We start from the raw sequence: 13287 nt of genomic DNA, 5'->3' as shown, positions 1-13287 counted from the left end.
ATTAAGTTTCTTCTACAATTTTTATTTGATATGGAAGTCACCTTTATTTTCTGCTAAAGCTTTTATGAAAAGTTATTTTGTACTTTAAACAGCTGCTGCTCTCCAGGAGGCCTGCCTCTATTTTATAGCAAGCAAGCTCCTCTGCACAGGCTGGCTGATGTCTAAAAACGGTCAAGCCTTCTCAGAGCAGGATGGGGCAGGATGGGGCCATCATTAAATATTGAATCTAGTTGTGAACCCCATATGTGCCTAACACCACAACTGTGGGTGATATAAATGTAAGGGGAGGAAAATCAGACTTATTCAGAAAACAATTGGAAAACCATATTGTTTAAATGTTATTTAAGGTGTGCTACATTACAGGCATATTCACTGCATCCTTATTTATGAAGCAAAGGACTGCAAACTAAATGTCCAGTAATAAGACCCAGATACATCTGTATGCTGGAATACTGTGTAGCGATGAATCAGAGAGAGGGAGATTTATGTGTGCTAAAGTAGAATGATCTTGATGGTAAGGAAAAACAAGAAACAGAAAGAATATATATCATGCTTTCATTTGTAGCCCATAAGAAGAAAAAGGATACATATACACACTCACACAGTGTCCATGGATGGACTGTCTCTGGAAGGATGCTTAGGAATCTGGCAATATTGCTTCTTTCTGGGCAAAGGGACTGGGAAACTAATGTGGGAAGGAAACTTAAAATTCACTGCATGCTCTATTTTACCTTTAGGAAAGAAGTTCATTTTGCATTAACTATAGTCATTTTTCAGAAAAAAAGATTATGCTGAATTTTCTTAAAAAGAAAATGACATGAAATACAATAGAGAAGGGAAACTTCCTGTACATTTAAGGAGTTTATTTGACAAGTAGTCATTGAGCTCCTGCTCTCTGCAGATGCTGTTATAGTCTCTGCGACGCGGAGGACTTCAGACAGCCAGGGATGCCCTACAGACAGGAGACGGCAGTCGTGATGGAGAGTGACTGGGGTCGGGGTCGGGGCTGTTTCAGGAGGGTGGCCAGAGAAGGTCCCTTGGAAAAGGTAACATTTGAGCTGAACCCTGAATGGTGAAAGCCAGGATCAGGGTGCAGCAAGAGAGTGCCCGGCGGGAGGACACCAGCAGGGACCATTCAGGAGAGCCTCGGCAAGCAGGCAAGCATGTGTTGCGTGTGCAGGTTGAGTGAGGCTGCAGTCCTAGGGAATGAAGACACAGGCCTGACTGAAGGGGACGGTGGTGCTGGGAAGAAGTGGGACTGAGTTCAGGTTGGTAGGGTGGGGTCAGAGCACCCAGGGGTCCTGAGTGCTAGGGGTCCCCGCCAGCTTCCTCACGTGTTCCCTGTGTTGTTCACCCTGACCCTGTGGAGGCATGGCTCTGTGCTCTTCACTCTGTCCCGATACGAGAGTGCTGGGAACAGTATGAGGAAACTGCGTGGTGTGTGGTGTGGCTCAAAGTGAGGATTTGAATGCGGCTCTGCCATCACCTCCCGACCTGACTTCTGCCGCCTATGAAGAGGGGGTTTTACAATCCCCACTCACCTCGACCCCCTCACAATGTTTTCAAGTTGAGAACCCAAATGAGATAACCTGTGCTACTGCTGTAAAGTATAAGGTGTTAAACAGGTGAAAGTTGTTATTAGGAATGACATTACAGGAGGAATAATACCAGCTGGGCAGTCTTTGGATAAAGGTAACATATTTGGGTAAAGATAGGATATTTCTGCTAAACGTCCCAGAAATCAGGTTGTATATCAGATTCCATTTCTGTACATGGCAGTACATGGTTTTCATTCTTTTTATGTAAGCTTTTTGGTGGGGAAAAGGAAATTAAGTTCATCAGGAGGTGTCTTCTCACTCCTCATTATTCTGCCTGGCAAATACCCAAACGATGTGCTGCTTTTACAGCATGTTCCCTGCTTCTGACACGTTGAAGCAGGGTCTCATGTCTTCCACTAGTACTTTTTGAATTTTTATCTTGGCTCTGCTGCTAGTTCCTTCATGGGTTCTACCTCAGGCTTATTTGTGTTAAATGGAGATATTGGCCTATAGAATCACCATATGCTTAAGTTAGAATTATGCATGTTCTAAACGAGCGACTTTATCATCATTTTTTATGTCTTTGGAACATGCTTTGTAAAATATAAAGTCACTGCAGATTTTTTTTTTTTTTTTTTTTGCGGTACGCGGGCCTCTCACTGTTGTGGCCTCTCCCGTTGTGGAGCACAGGCTCCAGACGCGCAGGCTCAGCGGCCATGGCTCACGGGCCTAGCCGCTCCGCGGCATGTGGGATCTTCCTGGACCGGGGCACGAACCCATGTCCCCTGAATCGGCAGGCGGACTCTTAACCACTGCGCCACCAGGGAAGCCCCACTGCAGATTTTTTTTTTTTTTTTTCTTGCGGTACGCGGGCCTCTCACTGTTGTGGCCTCTCCCGTTGTGGAGCACAGGCTCCAGACGCGCAGGCTCAGCGGCCATGGCTCACGGGTCCAGCCGCTCCGCGGCATGTGGGATCTTCCCGGACCGGGGCACGAACCCGTGTCCCCTGCATTGGCAGGCGAACTCTCAACCACTACGCCACTAGGGAAGCCCCAGAATTTTTTTAATTTAAAAGGTTCAGTAGCTTCAGATTACCTGGGAAGAGAGGAAAGTTTACCTTAAAGTAGCCAAAAATGATGTCATAGACTCTAAACTCTGCATTCTTAAAGCAGAGAAGATCTCCAGGATCGTCCAGAAGCGATTATCTATTATCATCTTAGACCAGACTCTACCAAAGTTCTCTAATGTCTTTGTTTCGCTCGTAGCAGAGTTGAAGCATCATGGGCTTCAAGGGTGGGAGATGGGAAGTGGAGAGGCCAGAGGAGGTAGGAGGTAGCCCCCGACGTGGGGTGCAGCCCAGCCCAAGTCCAAGCTTCACCTGCCAGGCTCACTGTCAGCAGAGGAGACAGCCCACATTCCTGAATAGTGCTCAGGAGCTGTGCCTTGTACTGTACAAAGTTTGTAATCCTGAGTCATCAAAGAAAAGATCAGATTTGAGGAGTGGGGTCGGTTGAGGCAGCACTGTCTTCCGGATTGGCATTTTACAAACTATTTTAAAATTGTATTTATATTAACACTAAGCCCTCCTTTATCTGGAGGCTTCTGTGACTGACCCTGTATACCCCAGGGATTCCAGATAAGTGAGGTATTGCAATCCTGAGTATTATACTCAGAACTTCACATGTCAGGAACTAAAATTCTCTGGTCTTCTATTAGCTTCCAATTTGTAATTCTCACTCAAGGGGCTGCATGCATTCTTGTGCTGACAGAGCATTTCTAGCTCTTAGAAAAGCTTCTTGCTCCTTCTTGGTCAGAGTTGGCTTTATGTGTCTCACTCTAAGCCATATTTAAAGCTAACATGTGCTAACCGATGGATTTTTTTTTTTTTTTAAGTTTTCAGTATGAGAGGGAGGTGACACACCATCTTTATTCTGGATTTCTCATACGGGCTGACCACATTCCTGGTTAAACGTCTGGCTGTAGTAGTCTGAGGCTGTAAGAAACATTTAGTTCTTCAAAAGGCAATGCAGTTTGAATTACTGTTAAATGATATGTGGCCTGGAACAGGAAGGGGAGAGGAAAATAAATGCTCATTGGGATGGCTTTGTGGCTGTCATCCTTTTCCTTGCTTGGAATTGACTGAGCCTTTTGATGCCCATCGTATTTTTTTTTTCTTTTTGAAAATTTATCTCTGTTCCCACCCCACGTAGTGCCTGACAGATTACTTGAGGCTTTTATTTGTGGTCTCTCTATTTTGTTGTTGACATTAATAAGCTTGCTGCACAATCACAAGAGAAATAGTGTTGCTATTTGGAATGTTAATGAATTGCTTGCCTGGCCAATTGCCATTTGTTCCAGTGTGTGAATATGGTGTGTGTGTGTGTGTGTGTGTGTGTGTGTGTGTGTGTGTAACAGAGAGACAAGTAGCAGGGCTGGGGTTGCTTTTTTTCCTGTTCGCAGCCAGTGACGTGAGCTGTGCCTGGAACAATCAGAGTCTCTGCGAGCAGGGTAGTTGACGCTGGAGGAAGCAGCCTGGTGTTTCCTGGGCTAAGGCGATCTCGGAGCTCTGAGCTGCTCAGGCGCGGCCCAGCGGAGCTCCTCCAGCATAAGAGCCTTGCAGCGGCTGGAAAGTGCCTTTGTATTTCTCCAAGCCCCTTCCCCGGTCAGCCTGCAAAATGATTGGCGTGAACAGTGTTCAGAGTGCCAGCAAGGTGCGGGTGAGGACCTCAGGCTCTGTGAAATATTCCCGGGAGGATTCCATCCGGCGGCAGTCACACCGGTCAAAGTCTATGAAAATTTCCAACTCCTCAGAGTTTTCTGCCAAGGAGACCAAGGTAAAGAGACACCACGTTCAAGCATATTGACAGTTGTATGTTAGGATAATGAAATTTGGTACAGTTTTTGCCAGCATCTAATGTGCAATGACAAACTGAGAAAGTACAATGCATAAAATGGCTCTAAGGTAATAGGTGAGAGGGTGGTATCTGAACTCCAGATATTAAGATTGTGGCGTGGGTCAGTTTTCTAAAGAGCCAGTTTGTGGAAGACAAGGGTGAAGCAGGGCTCAAAATGAAATGATAGTGGAGAAGTGTTGGTTGGCACATTGATCGCGTTTTAGTCTCAGAAAGGTTGCCTTGACAAATGACTTGTCAGTGCAGTGTATTTTTAGAACATCAGGAATACAGAGACAGTGTGTGTGATTTTATCGTTCAGATAGATCCTCTTGCCTTCCCTCCTCTGCTTTCCCCCTAATATGTGGAGGGCAGACCTGGTCCTATTACACTACATCTTTAGCTCATTCAGAGCCTCAGGTGTATGTAATTGGGAAGAATTTCTTCTTTCATGTTCCTTACACATATGTATGCTGATGCTGTGCTGCCATTATTCACTTGTCTTTTTGTGACTGTCTGTAAGATAACATCATCTCTGCTCATATGAGATGTGAAGGGGGTGATTACGTAGTGAAATGGGCATTTACTACATGCAGTATATTCTTGAGATTCTTCCCACCACCATCTGTGTGAGCAGGGTACTCAGAAACACTCCCACTCCACAGGTTTAAAAATGGAATAATGGAATCATGGGATCACAAAACTCTGGGGCTGTAGATGTAGATGATTATGCTGGAGACTCGGAGGTTTGATGTGTGCAGGGGAAGCTTCAGGAGCAGAGCTCGGTGTCACCCGGTCTCCTCACAGGTCCCTCCCAGCCGCCGTCTGTGACATTTACCTATTGAAAGACTTTGGTAATAACTGGGTGCCCTCGAAATATGGTGGGGGTAAAGGGAGGGGGCAGAATACCTCATATGACTTTAAGAAACATGTTGGCTTCTTACCCACTCCCTTAGGCTGTGACACAGTGGGATCTAACACCATCAGTCATTAGCAGATTTTCTAGTTAGAATGTCTTCAGATGTAACTCTTTCCTCCTTGTATTTTTTTTTTAAAGCTGTAGCTTTAGGAAGAAACATGTGTTTCTTCGTCCATGTGTTCACCGTCCTGTTAATGTGACCTGCCTGGGGATGTATTGGTTTCTACTGGAACTGTTAGGAGACCTCCTGTGGTGTGATGACTGCTGTTTCCTGCTGAGATAGACCTGGATGGCTTATTATATTTTTAAGTAGCTAAGTGTATGTGGGCAGGTATGTGATTCTTAACATGGCTCTGATTAGCTTCTATTAAGAGTGCTAAGAAGCATGTTTAGGTTTTGTTTTAATATGGATTGTACCTACAGTATCAGACCATCATCATCTACCAACAATCCCGATGATAATTTAAGCATTGTAATATTAGTCTATTTGCCCAGAATTATGGTTGCGTACTGTAATGTAGGAATCTAGCATACATGCCAAATGGAAGGACGCTCTAACTATCTTCTCTGTTTGTCACACAGTACAGGTTCTTCTGTTTGATTTGATTCTATGCAAGAGAAAGCCAAGCATTTTGACGGGGGAGGGGGAGCATTGCAAACATAGCAAGGAGAGAACAGCATAAAAGACTTCTGGTAGAATTGTAGGCAGTAGGCCATCACATGGTACTTTGGAGATTATAGTCAAATTTTTTTAAATTATATTTTTTGAGGCATAGGAAGTTCTGGAGGGTGCATTCACCCACTATCTCACAAGAGATATTTTTATAGCATTATGTAGTCTTTTAAAATTAAGCCCCAGAAGTAACTAACAGAAAATCATTAGAATGGGAAATTAGATAGATTAAACATAATCTTTCACTAACCATTTTTGTTCCCTAAATGAGGTAAACTGAATAACACTATAGGCTTATACCCTAAATGTACTGAACCAAACTATATTATAGATGTGTATAAATACATATCAACATGAATTCCTGTCCACAGTGTACATGTTTTACTCTGGGGGTTAATAATCAGAATTTTCATTCACCTTACTTTTTTAGCACTTAAAAAAGTGCTTCTTTTTTAAGAAGCTTCTTTAAAAATGGAATAATGGAATCTTGCTTCTTCCTGCTAATCATGTAAATAACACGTTTTCATTATCTGACTCTTCATCCAAAATGCAAGATATCTAATCTAATGATTAGAAGAGATACCATCACCACTGCCCGAAAAAAAAGCCAGTAAGGTACCATTAACTTGGGGTATGCTCCTGGGACTTACTTTTGTGTCTCTGGAACTCTGGCGTTTTCTAGAATAGGTGCAGTCATTGTGGTCCCTTGTCAAGGAGCTGGAGCTATGTAACATGTTTTGTATCCCTTGAAAGCTTTAGAAGAACACGTACGCGTTTTGTGGAGAACACATGCGTTATTTAAATGTCTTAGTGAAGTCTGACTTTGATGTGGCTCTTTATCCGCTAAGGGCCTGCTGGCGGAAGGGTACCCATGAGCTCCTGGCCGTGAGGGGGCGGCCCAGCTGCTCGCTCTGCTTCTGACCCAAGGAGCATTTCGGGTCGGTGTCTAAAGACTGGCACTCCTGAGTCAGGCGTGCGCCATGGAAGAAGATGCCGATCAAGCCTTGGTTCTGCCACACGTTTCCACATCCCCCTGGAAATATAAGTTATTTCAGCACTGCGCAGTTTTCAACTTGAGTAAGCCAACTATCGGTTTAAAACATAAACCTGTAAAAGCTCATGTTGACAATATCGCTTTCTCCTTCCCTGTCTCTTGCCAACTACACTATGCATTATAGATGAGGGGGTCTCAACGGGACGCTTTTCTATTGTGGTTGTAGGTCAGTGTGACGCGCATGGTTGACTCTTAGGCATTTTTTAAGAAATAGTATGAGGCTAGAGATTAAACCAGGAGTTCTTTGGTTGGTTATCATCTGGATTCAAGCGAACTGTTTCAAGCTATTCAATAGTACAGCAAAGAAATCAACTTCTCCAACAGTCAGATTGCAGAGCAGAACCCCTGGCACTTTGGGTGGTGCCAACTGAAAACGGGGGCCTTTTGCTCTGTGCTGTGACAGCATCCCTGTGGCGGGCCGGGGTTTTGCTCACTAGTCAGCAGTGTGCACCTAGACAAGTCACTTCTCCTCCCTGACACTCACCCATAAAGAGCAGGGGTTGATGAAATGATACCCTAGTTCTGAGCAATGTTAATCTTAGAAACCTTGTGGGGATTGGTGATGGTTATTCCTCTGTATGAGGAACCTAAAGACTGAGCTAGATTCAGGGAAGGTGAGTTTATATATATTTTGAATAAACCTCTTCCTGTGCTTGGTGTTAACCATAAACACATGAAAGGAAAGTGGAAGGGCCTAATTCATTGCTTTGCAAAACTCGCTGCAGTGGTGTGAAAGACACCATCAACTCTGTCCTCTCCCTTCTGCAGAGGCTTTGCTGTAGTATTGTTAGGTAAATGTTAATCATTTCTCCCTCTGGGAACCAAATCTATACACGAAGGAACCCGGAAGAAATCATTACCGTGCCCCTTTGCGACCTGAAGTTTTTCTTGAGAGGCTTGTGGATTGTCATTCTTGACCAGATCTCTTTTTGTTCTTTAAACTAAGGCTTAGAGCCCGGGAACGAGATTCTGGTTCAGTGGGTCATTTATGTCTGCCTATTCAAAAAATGTATTTCTCATATAATATGGAGAAAATCCTTAGTCATAATTTGGAAAATTTCCTGCGAATGTCTTTTTGTATTTTTTTATTCTTAAATTGAAGTAGAACATCTTTTAACCTTGTAGATTCATCCTTCAGTTGGATCCTTTCAGAAGGACAGTAGATCTAAACTATTAGAGCCAGAATATGAAGAACATCTCGCATTACTAGTTATGACCCTGGCACATGAGAGAGTCTGAGAGGAGGTGTCTTTCACAAAGTAAATCTGGTTGTGCAAGGATAAAAACAGTTTTATCTCCAGACTCTCCTTTTCTTATATCGGCTCTACTGTCTTCACGCTGGAATCACTTCTTGTGATCCAAGAAGTTATGCTTTTCCCTCAGGTGTGATTCTGAGAAACTAATACATTTTGATATTTTAACGTGGTCTTTACCCAGAGGAGGCCTTAAGATACCTGGCCCTTCCGGAAGGTAATGCTGCAGACTACGTAATTATCAATAGTTGTTTAACCCTTTTCAGACTTGACTCAGCCTTGCCTGCAAATAGAAGCTTTCACCACTTTTAGTTTTCTTTTAAATTCTAAAGCTAGCACAGTGATACTGGTTTTTGTTGTTAGGTTTGTGTTTTTGGATTTTCCTCCAGCCCCTAACTCCCCCTCCCCTCACCCCAAGTTGTTTCTGAATTTTTCAGATCCTGCCAGTACTTTCATGTAAATTAGTACCTTTTTAAAGGATGGTTATTTAGGACATTCAGCAAACTATGCTTATGATGGGGTGACACCTGTTGACCCTTGAATGTAATTAAAAGCGGATCTTCACTATCCTCCTATTTACCTATTTTCATTTGCTTAAGGTGCCCGTGGTTTTGTACTTGGTTTGAGTGTCCTTAGAATAATCCCAGTGTCACACTGCATCCAGCTCTGCTGCACTCGTGCCTTTCTGTTTGAACACGTTCTTCCAGGGATGGTGTACTAGGCTGGTGTTTCAGAGCTTCCAGGAAGTATTTGAACATTGTAAAGAAGATGCTGGTCTGTGTCATCATTCCTGGCAAGCTAGTATATTAGCCTTGTCAGAATCAAGGGAAGGGAAGAAGAGAAATCTGTGAAATAGTGTTAAGATGGGAGTTACGGGAGAAAACAAAAAAAAACTTGCATTTTTAAGATAGTCTTTGTTGAAGATGCAAGGAGGTTAGCATGGCGATAACCTGAAGTCAACCCTCAGGAGCCCTTGTGTGGGAACATGCATGGTGACCAGATGTCCTGTGTTTCCCAGGACGATGCCTTCCTTTATTGAAACCTGTTGTTAGATTATGCTTGGTTGCCTGGTTTACATTTCAGGGGTTGCATTCCGCTTAAGGACTAACGGGAAAATTTTGGAGAATGTTTTTTATTTACTCATGCATAGCGATACAGAAACCATGAGCAGCCGGGCAAAGTAGCTCCTCCTCAGTAACTTATTATGGGGTTTCTCTTCTATCTTTGGCTTTTAATTAAGATTTTTGAGCATTATCTTATCTTCCAAGCAGTACACTCTTTGAAAAAATCTGGTCTACCACGTTCTGATGGTACAACATTTTGGTTTACACACAGATCATCTGATTTCAGTGGGATTTGTATTTCTACGTAGATTACTCGGAATGCTTCATGTCAGAATTTTCAGGAAAGTACTGGGTGAGGCCCTCTTCCTAGCCTGGCTCATCCCCTGACACGACAGGGGTTGCAGCCTGCAGTGAAGTGTTGGAACATGAGGTACCCAAGGCAGCTGGAGACATCAGTATACTTGTAATCGCTCTATTCAGATCTGGCAAGCCAAGTTTCTTTTTGACTCCAGTAAATCAGGCGAGAGTATGCAGCTCTCCCAAGCCCAATCGCTGGTCTCCTCCTTGCACCCAGGTGCGGTTTAGTGGTGTCAGCCTCAGGTCCACAGCTGAGAAGCTGACGGGGGTCTGGAGGGGCTGACAGAGGGCAGGGGAGCCCCTCCAGACCCTGCACCCGCAGTAGCCATGACAAGGGCGTCACTTCCTACTGAGCTTTTTATTAGAGCTGTCTCCTGAGATTTCACAGCATAAGTAAACCAGAAGGTTTGAGGTCTAGTTCACTAGCTAGACCTAATAGACAGAAAAGGAAAGCGCTTTGAGCGAAGAAGTTCTTTCCTGTCACTTAGAGGCACTGATAAAGTACCAGCTTTGTACTGATTTATGACAGTTTTCTTCCTCAGAACACTTTTTGAAAAGCAGTTAAAATAGAAAGCTCTCCAGAATGCTTTTATTATGATTGGGCAGTGTTTTGAGGGGGTTTTTGTATGCCTCATCAACCCCCTGCTGTGATGTCTGAGATCATGATTAAATGGTATTTATATGCTGCAAAAGCATAACTCTTAAAATTAAAATTTAAGATAACAAATGTGCTTTTATCCCTATGCCTACATAACCCCACTAAAATGACAGTAGAACTCACAGATCTTCAAGGACACAGAGAATGAGATAGATTCCCTGAAGATGTCAACAAAATTCAAAAGATGGAAAGACTTGTTAACCGCAGAGAGAGCTGAAACTCAGGTGCCTGCAGACCTGGAAGCCCATAGAACACAGGAAAGGCATAGGAATCAGAGTCACTGGCTACCTCTGAGGGCAGTGGGTCAAAGCAGAACAATCCCTTAAGTCCTTTAAAATTGGTTACTGGACCCTCTAGAAGCCTTCCCCTGCTTTGCAGAGCCTAGTGACCATATCCCCCATCTTCTGCAGCTCCTCTCAGAGACTTTGGACTTAGGAAATCAGGCTCAGTTGAGGCCAGCAGTGGGATTCCCACATTGAAAATAGGCGGGTTAAGTGAAAAGTACACACATTTCACAATGGGCAGTCTCTTCCTTCTCTCCTCACCCATCTTACTTGAAGTTACTGGAAGAAGAGAAGGCATGGTGTCCAGTACACAGAAATCTAATAGCAGAGAGTCAGAGGGGAACCCCACGATGATAGTAAAGGGGAAGCCCCAGAACAGCAGCTCTGCGGGAGATAGAAACCGACCAGTTTGTTTGTTTGTTTGTTTATTAGTTTGGTTGTTTTGGGTCTTAGTTGCGGTTCTTTGTTGGCAGCGCGCAGGCTTCTCTAGTTGCAGCGTGCGGGCTCCAGAGCGCACAGGCTCAGTAGTTGTGGTGTGCAGGATAAACTGACCAGTTCAGATTGGAGTGGGAGAATAGAGGATTCCAAGGATGCTTCCAGCAGTGTCACTGAGAGAATACGTGAAGTGTTGGACCATATGGAGAGGATATTCCCCATGTGGTGATGAATTAGAGATAGGCTCTTAGAAAATGAAGTCAGCAACAACAAAATGAGGTCATGATTAACATCGGGAAAAACAAAAAGTTCACAAAGAAGCAACTGTGGCCTACTGCACACATAGCTCAGCAGTGAATTACATCTGCCTAGTCATAACAAGGTAGGCACTGAAAATTGATGTACCTCTAAATTGTGATTGTGATATAATTTTAGTGGGAGGATTGGGAGTGGAGGGGGGAGTAAGAGCATACTGTGTGTGTGTGAGAGAGAGAGAGATGGAGGGGGGGAGAGGGAGAGATGGAGAGATGGAGGGGGAGAGAGGGAGAGATGGAGGGGGGCAGAGGGAGAGAGGGGGAGAGAGATGGAGAGAGAGGGGGAGAGAGATAGAGAGGGAGAGGGAGAGATGGAGGGAGGGAGAGATGGAGAGAGGGGGAAGAGAGATGGAGAGGGGGGAGAGAGATGGAGAGGGAGAGGGAGAGATGGAGGGGGGAGAGGGAGAGATGGAGGGGGGAGAGGGAGAGATGGAGAGAGGGGGGCGAGAGGGGGGAGAGAGATGGAGAGAGAGGGGGAGAGGGAGAGAGATGGAGAGAGAGAGAGAGAGAGATGCAGAGAGAGGGGGGGAGAGTGGGGGGGAGAGAGGGAGAGAGAGAGAGGGAGAGAGATGGAGAGGGAGAGGGAGAGAGAGGGAGAGGGAGAGGGAGAGATGGAGGTGGGGAGAGGGAGAGATGGAGAGAGGGAGAGAGAGAGAGAGATGGAGAGAGAGAGGGAGAGAGAGAGAGAGAGATATAAATGCTCTTCTCCAGAGCTCCACAGTTGAAAGTCAGTAGTTCATACTGAAAATAGAAAAAAAAAAAAAGGAGTTGAAAGAGGTTAACTCTGGATAACAAAAATCTGAAGTAAATAAATCAAAGGATTGTTATTCATTACATGCCTTTTAGTAATTTTAATTATGAAAATGATAAACATATTCCTTTGATAAAAGTTTAAAAATGAACAAAAAGGAACATGGACAACATATATAAGTACACATGAGACTGGAATAATTTCCATTGACTAGAATGGTTTGTGTATCTTAACTTTGTGTTTAGCAAATACCAAATAATAGGGACTTCTTTTTTAAAAATTTAATCTTTTCCCAGACACTGTATTCTAGCAGCTATAGGACTAGACCGTGTTCTGCTGCTGGTTGCTGTCAAAGTTTTCAGTCTATAGTGAAAATGTTAGTGAAGGTATGGTCCTTTCTTGGGAAACAGTGCTTTGTCTTGAGGTTGTCCTTGTTAATTATTTTGATGGAATGATGGCAGTAGAAGATAGTGTTTTGTTTTATTTCCTCACGTGACAAAATGAAAATCTGGCAGTTCTAGGTGGGTTCCCAAACCTCTTTTCAAAATTTTCCTATTCGTGAAATCCCAAAGCCTGGCAGCCACTGGATTAGATTATTTAATTTAGCTGTATTGATTGTTTTGGATGAAATCTGTTTCCATTTGGTTTGTCTTCATTACTTTGTCTAATGCATGGAAATGACAGAGAACAAATGCCATGCCTGATGTTCTCTCTAAATGTCAGAGTCCCCAGGAATCATTTTTATAAGCCATTTATAAAAAGAACTCTGCATGTTACTCAGCAAACAGTTTTTTAACTGTGTACATTAACTTTATCATCATGTCCATAATCATTAAATATAATTGATCATTTTCTCAGGTGTTTAAAAACTTACTGCATGTAATTTACGAGGTTATTTGGAATTTGTTTTTCTTTATGTACTAAAATTATGAAGCTTCCTTTATTATGGTATGTGCCTGCCACTTCCCAACAAGTAAGGCTTACAACAAGAGGGTCTAATAACAGATATGGCAGGTACAATCCAGAATCTTCTTTGAAAATATTGGTTATTGTTATATTTTTCAAAAGTATGGCCCAGCTATCCAAATCCAGACAA

The 13287-nt window shown here is 43.5% G+C and overlaps 1 protein-coding gene across 2 annotated transcripts in view; it reads left to right on the top strand.

Moving 5' to 3' along the window:
* PSD3 (pleckstrin and Sec7 domain containing 3) overlaps positions 1 to 13287 on the top strand; it is a 496191-nt gene that overhangs the window by 306596 nt on the left and 176308 nt on the right. The window contains exon 1 of one of the 2 annotated variants that reach the window (XM_060136248.1): positions 4130 to 4372. The exons of the other annotated variant lie outside the window; for it this stretch is intronic. Within the exon in view, the coding sequence (XP_059992231.1) occupies positions 4214 to 4372 (159 nt within the window). The 5' untranslated portion in view covers positions 4130 to 4213. Of the gene's footprint in view, positions 1 to 4129; positions 4373 to 13287 lie in introns of those variants that run through there. 2 annotated transcript variants of the gene reach the window in all.

This window comes from Lagenorhynchus albirostris, chromosome 21 (genome assembly GCF_949774975.1).
Source record: "Lagenorhynchus albirostris chromosome 21, mLagAlb1.1, whole genome shotgun sequence".
Taxonomy (NCBI): Eukaryota; Metazoa; Chordata; class Mammalia; order Artiodactyla; family Delphinidae; genus Lagenorhynchus; species Lagenorhynchus albirostris.
Note: the sequence above shows the minus strand (reverse complement) of the source record. Positions and strands in the feature narration are given on the sequence as shown.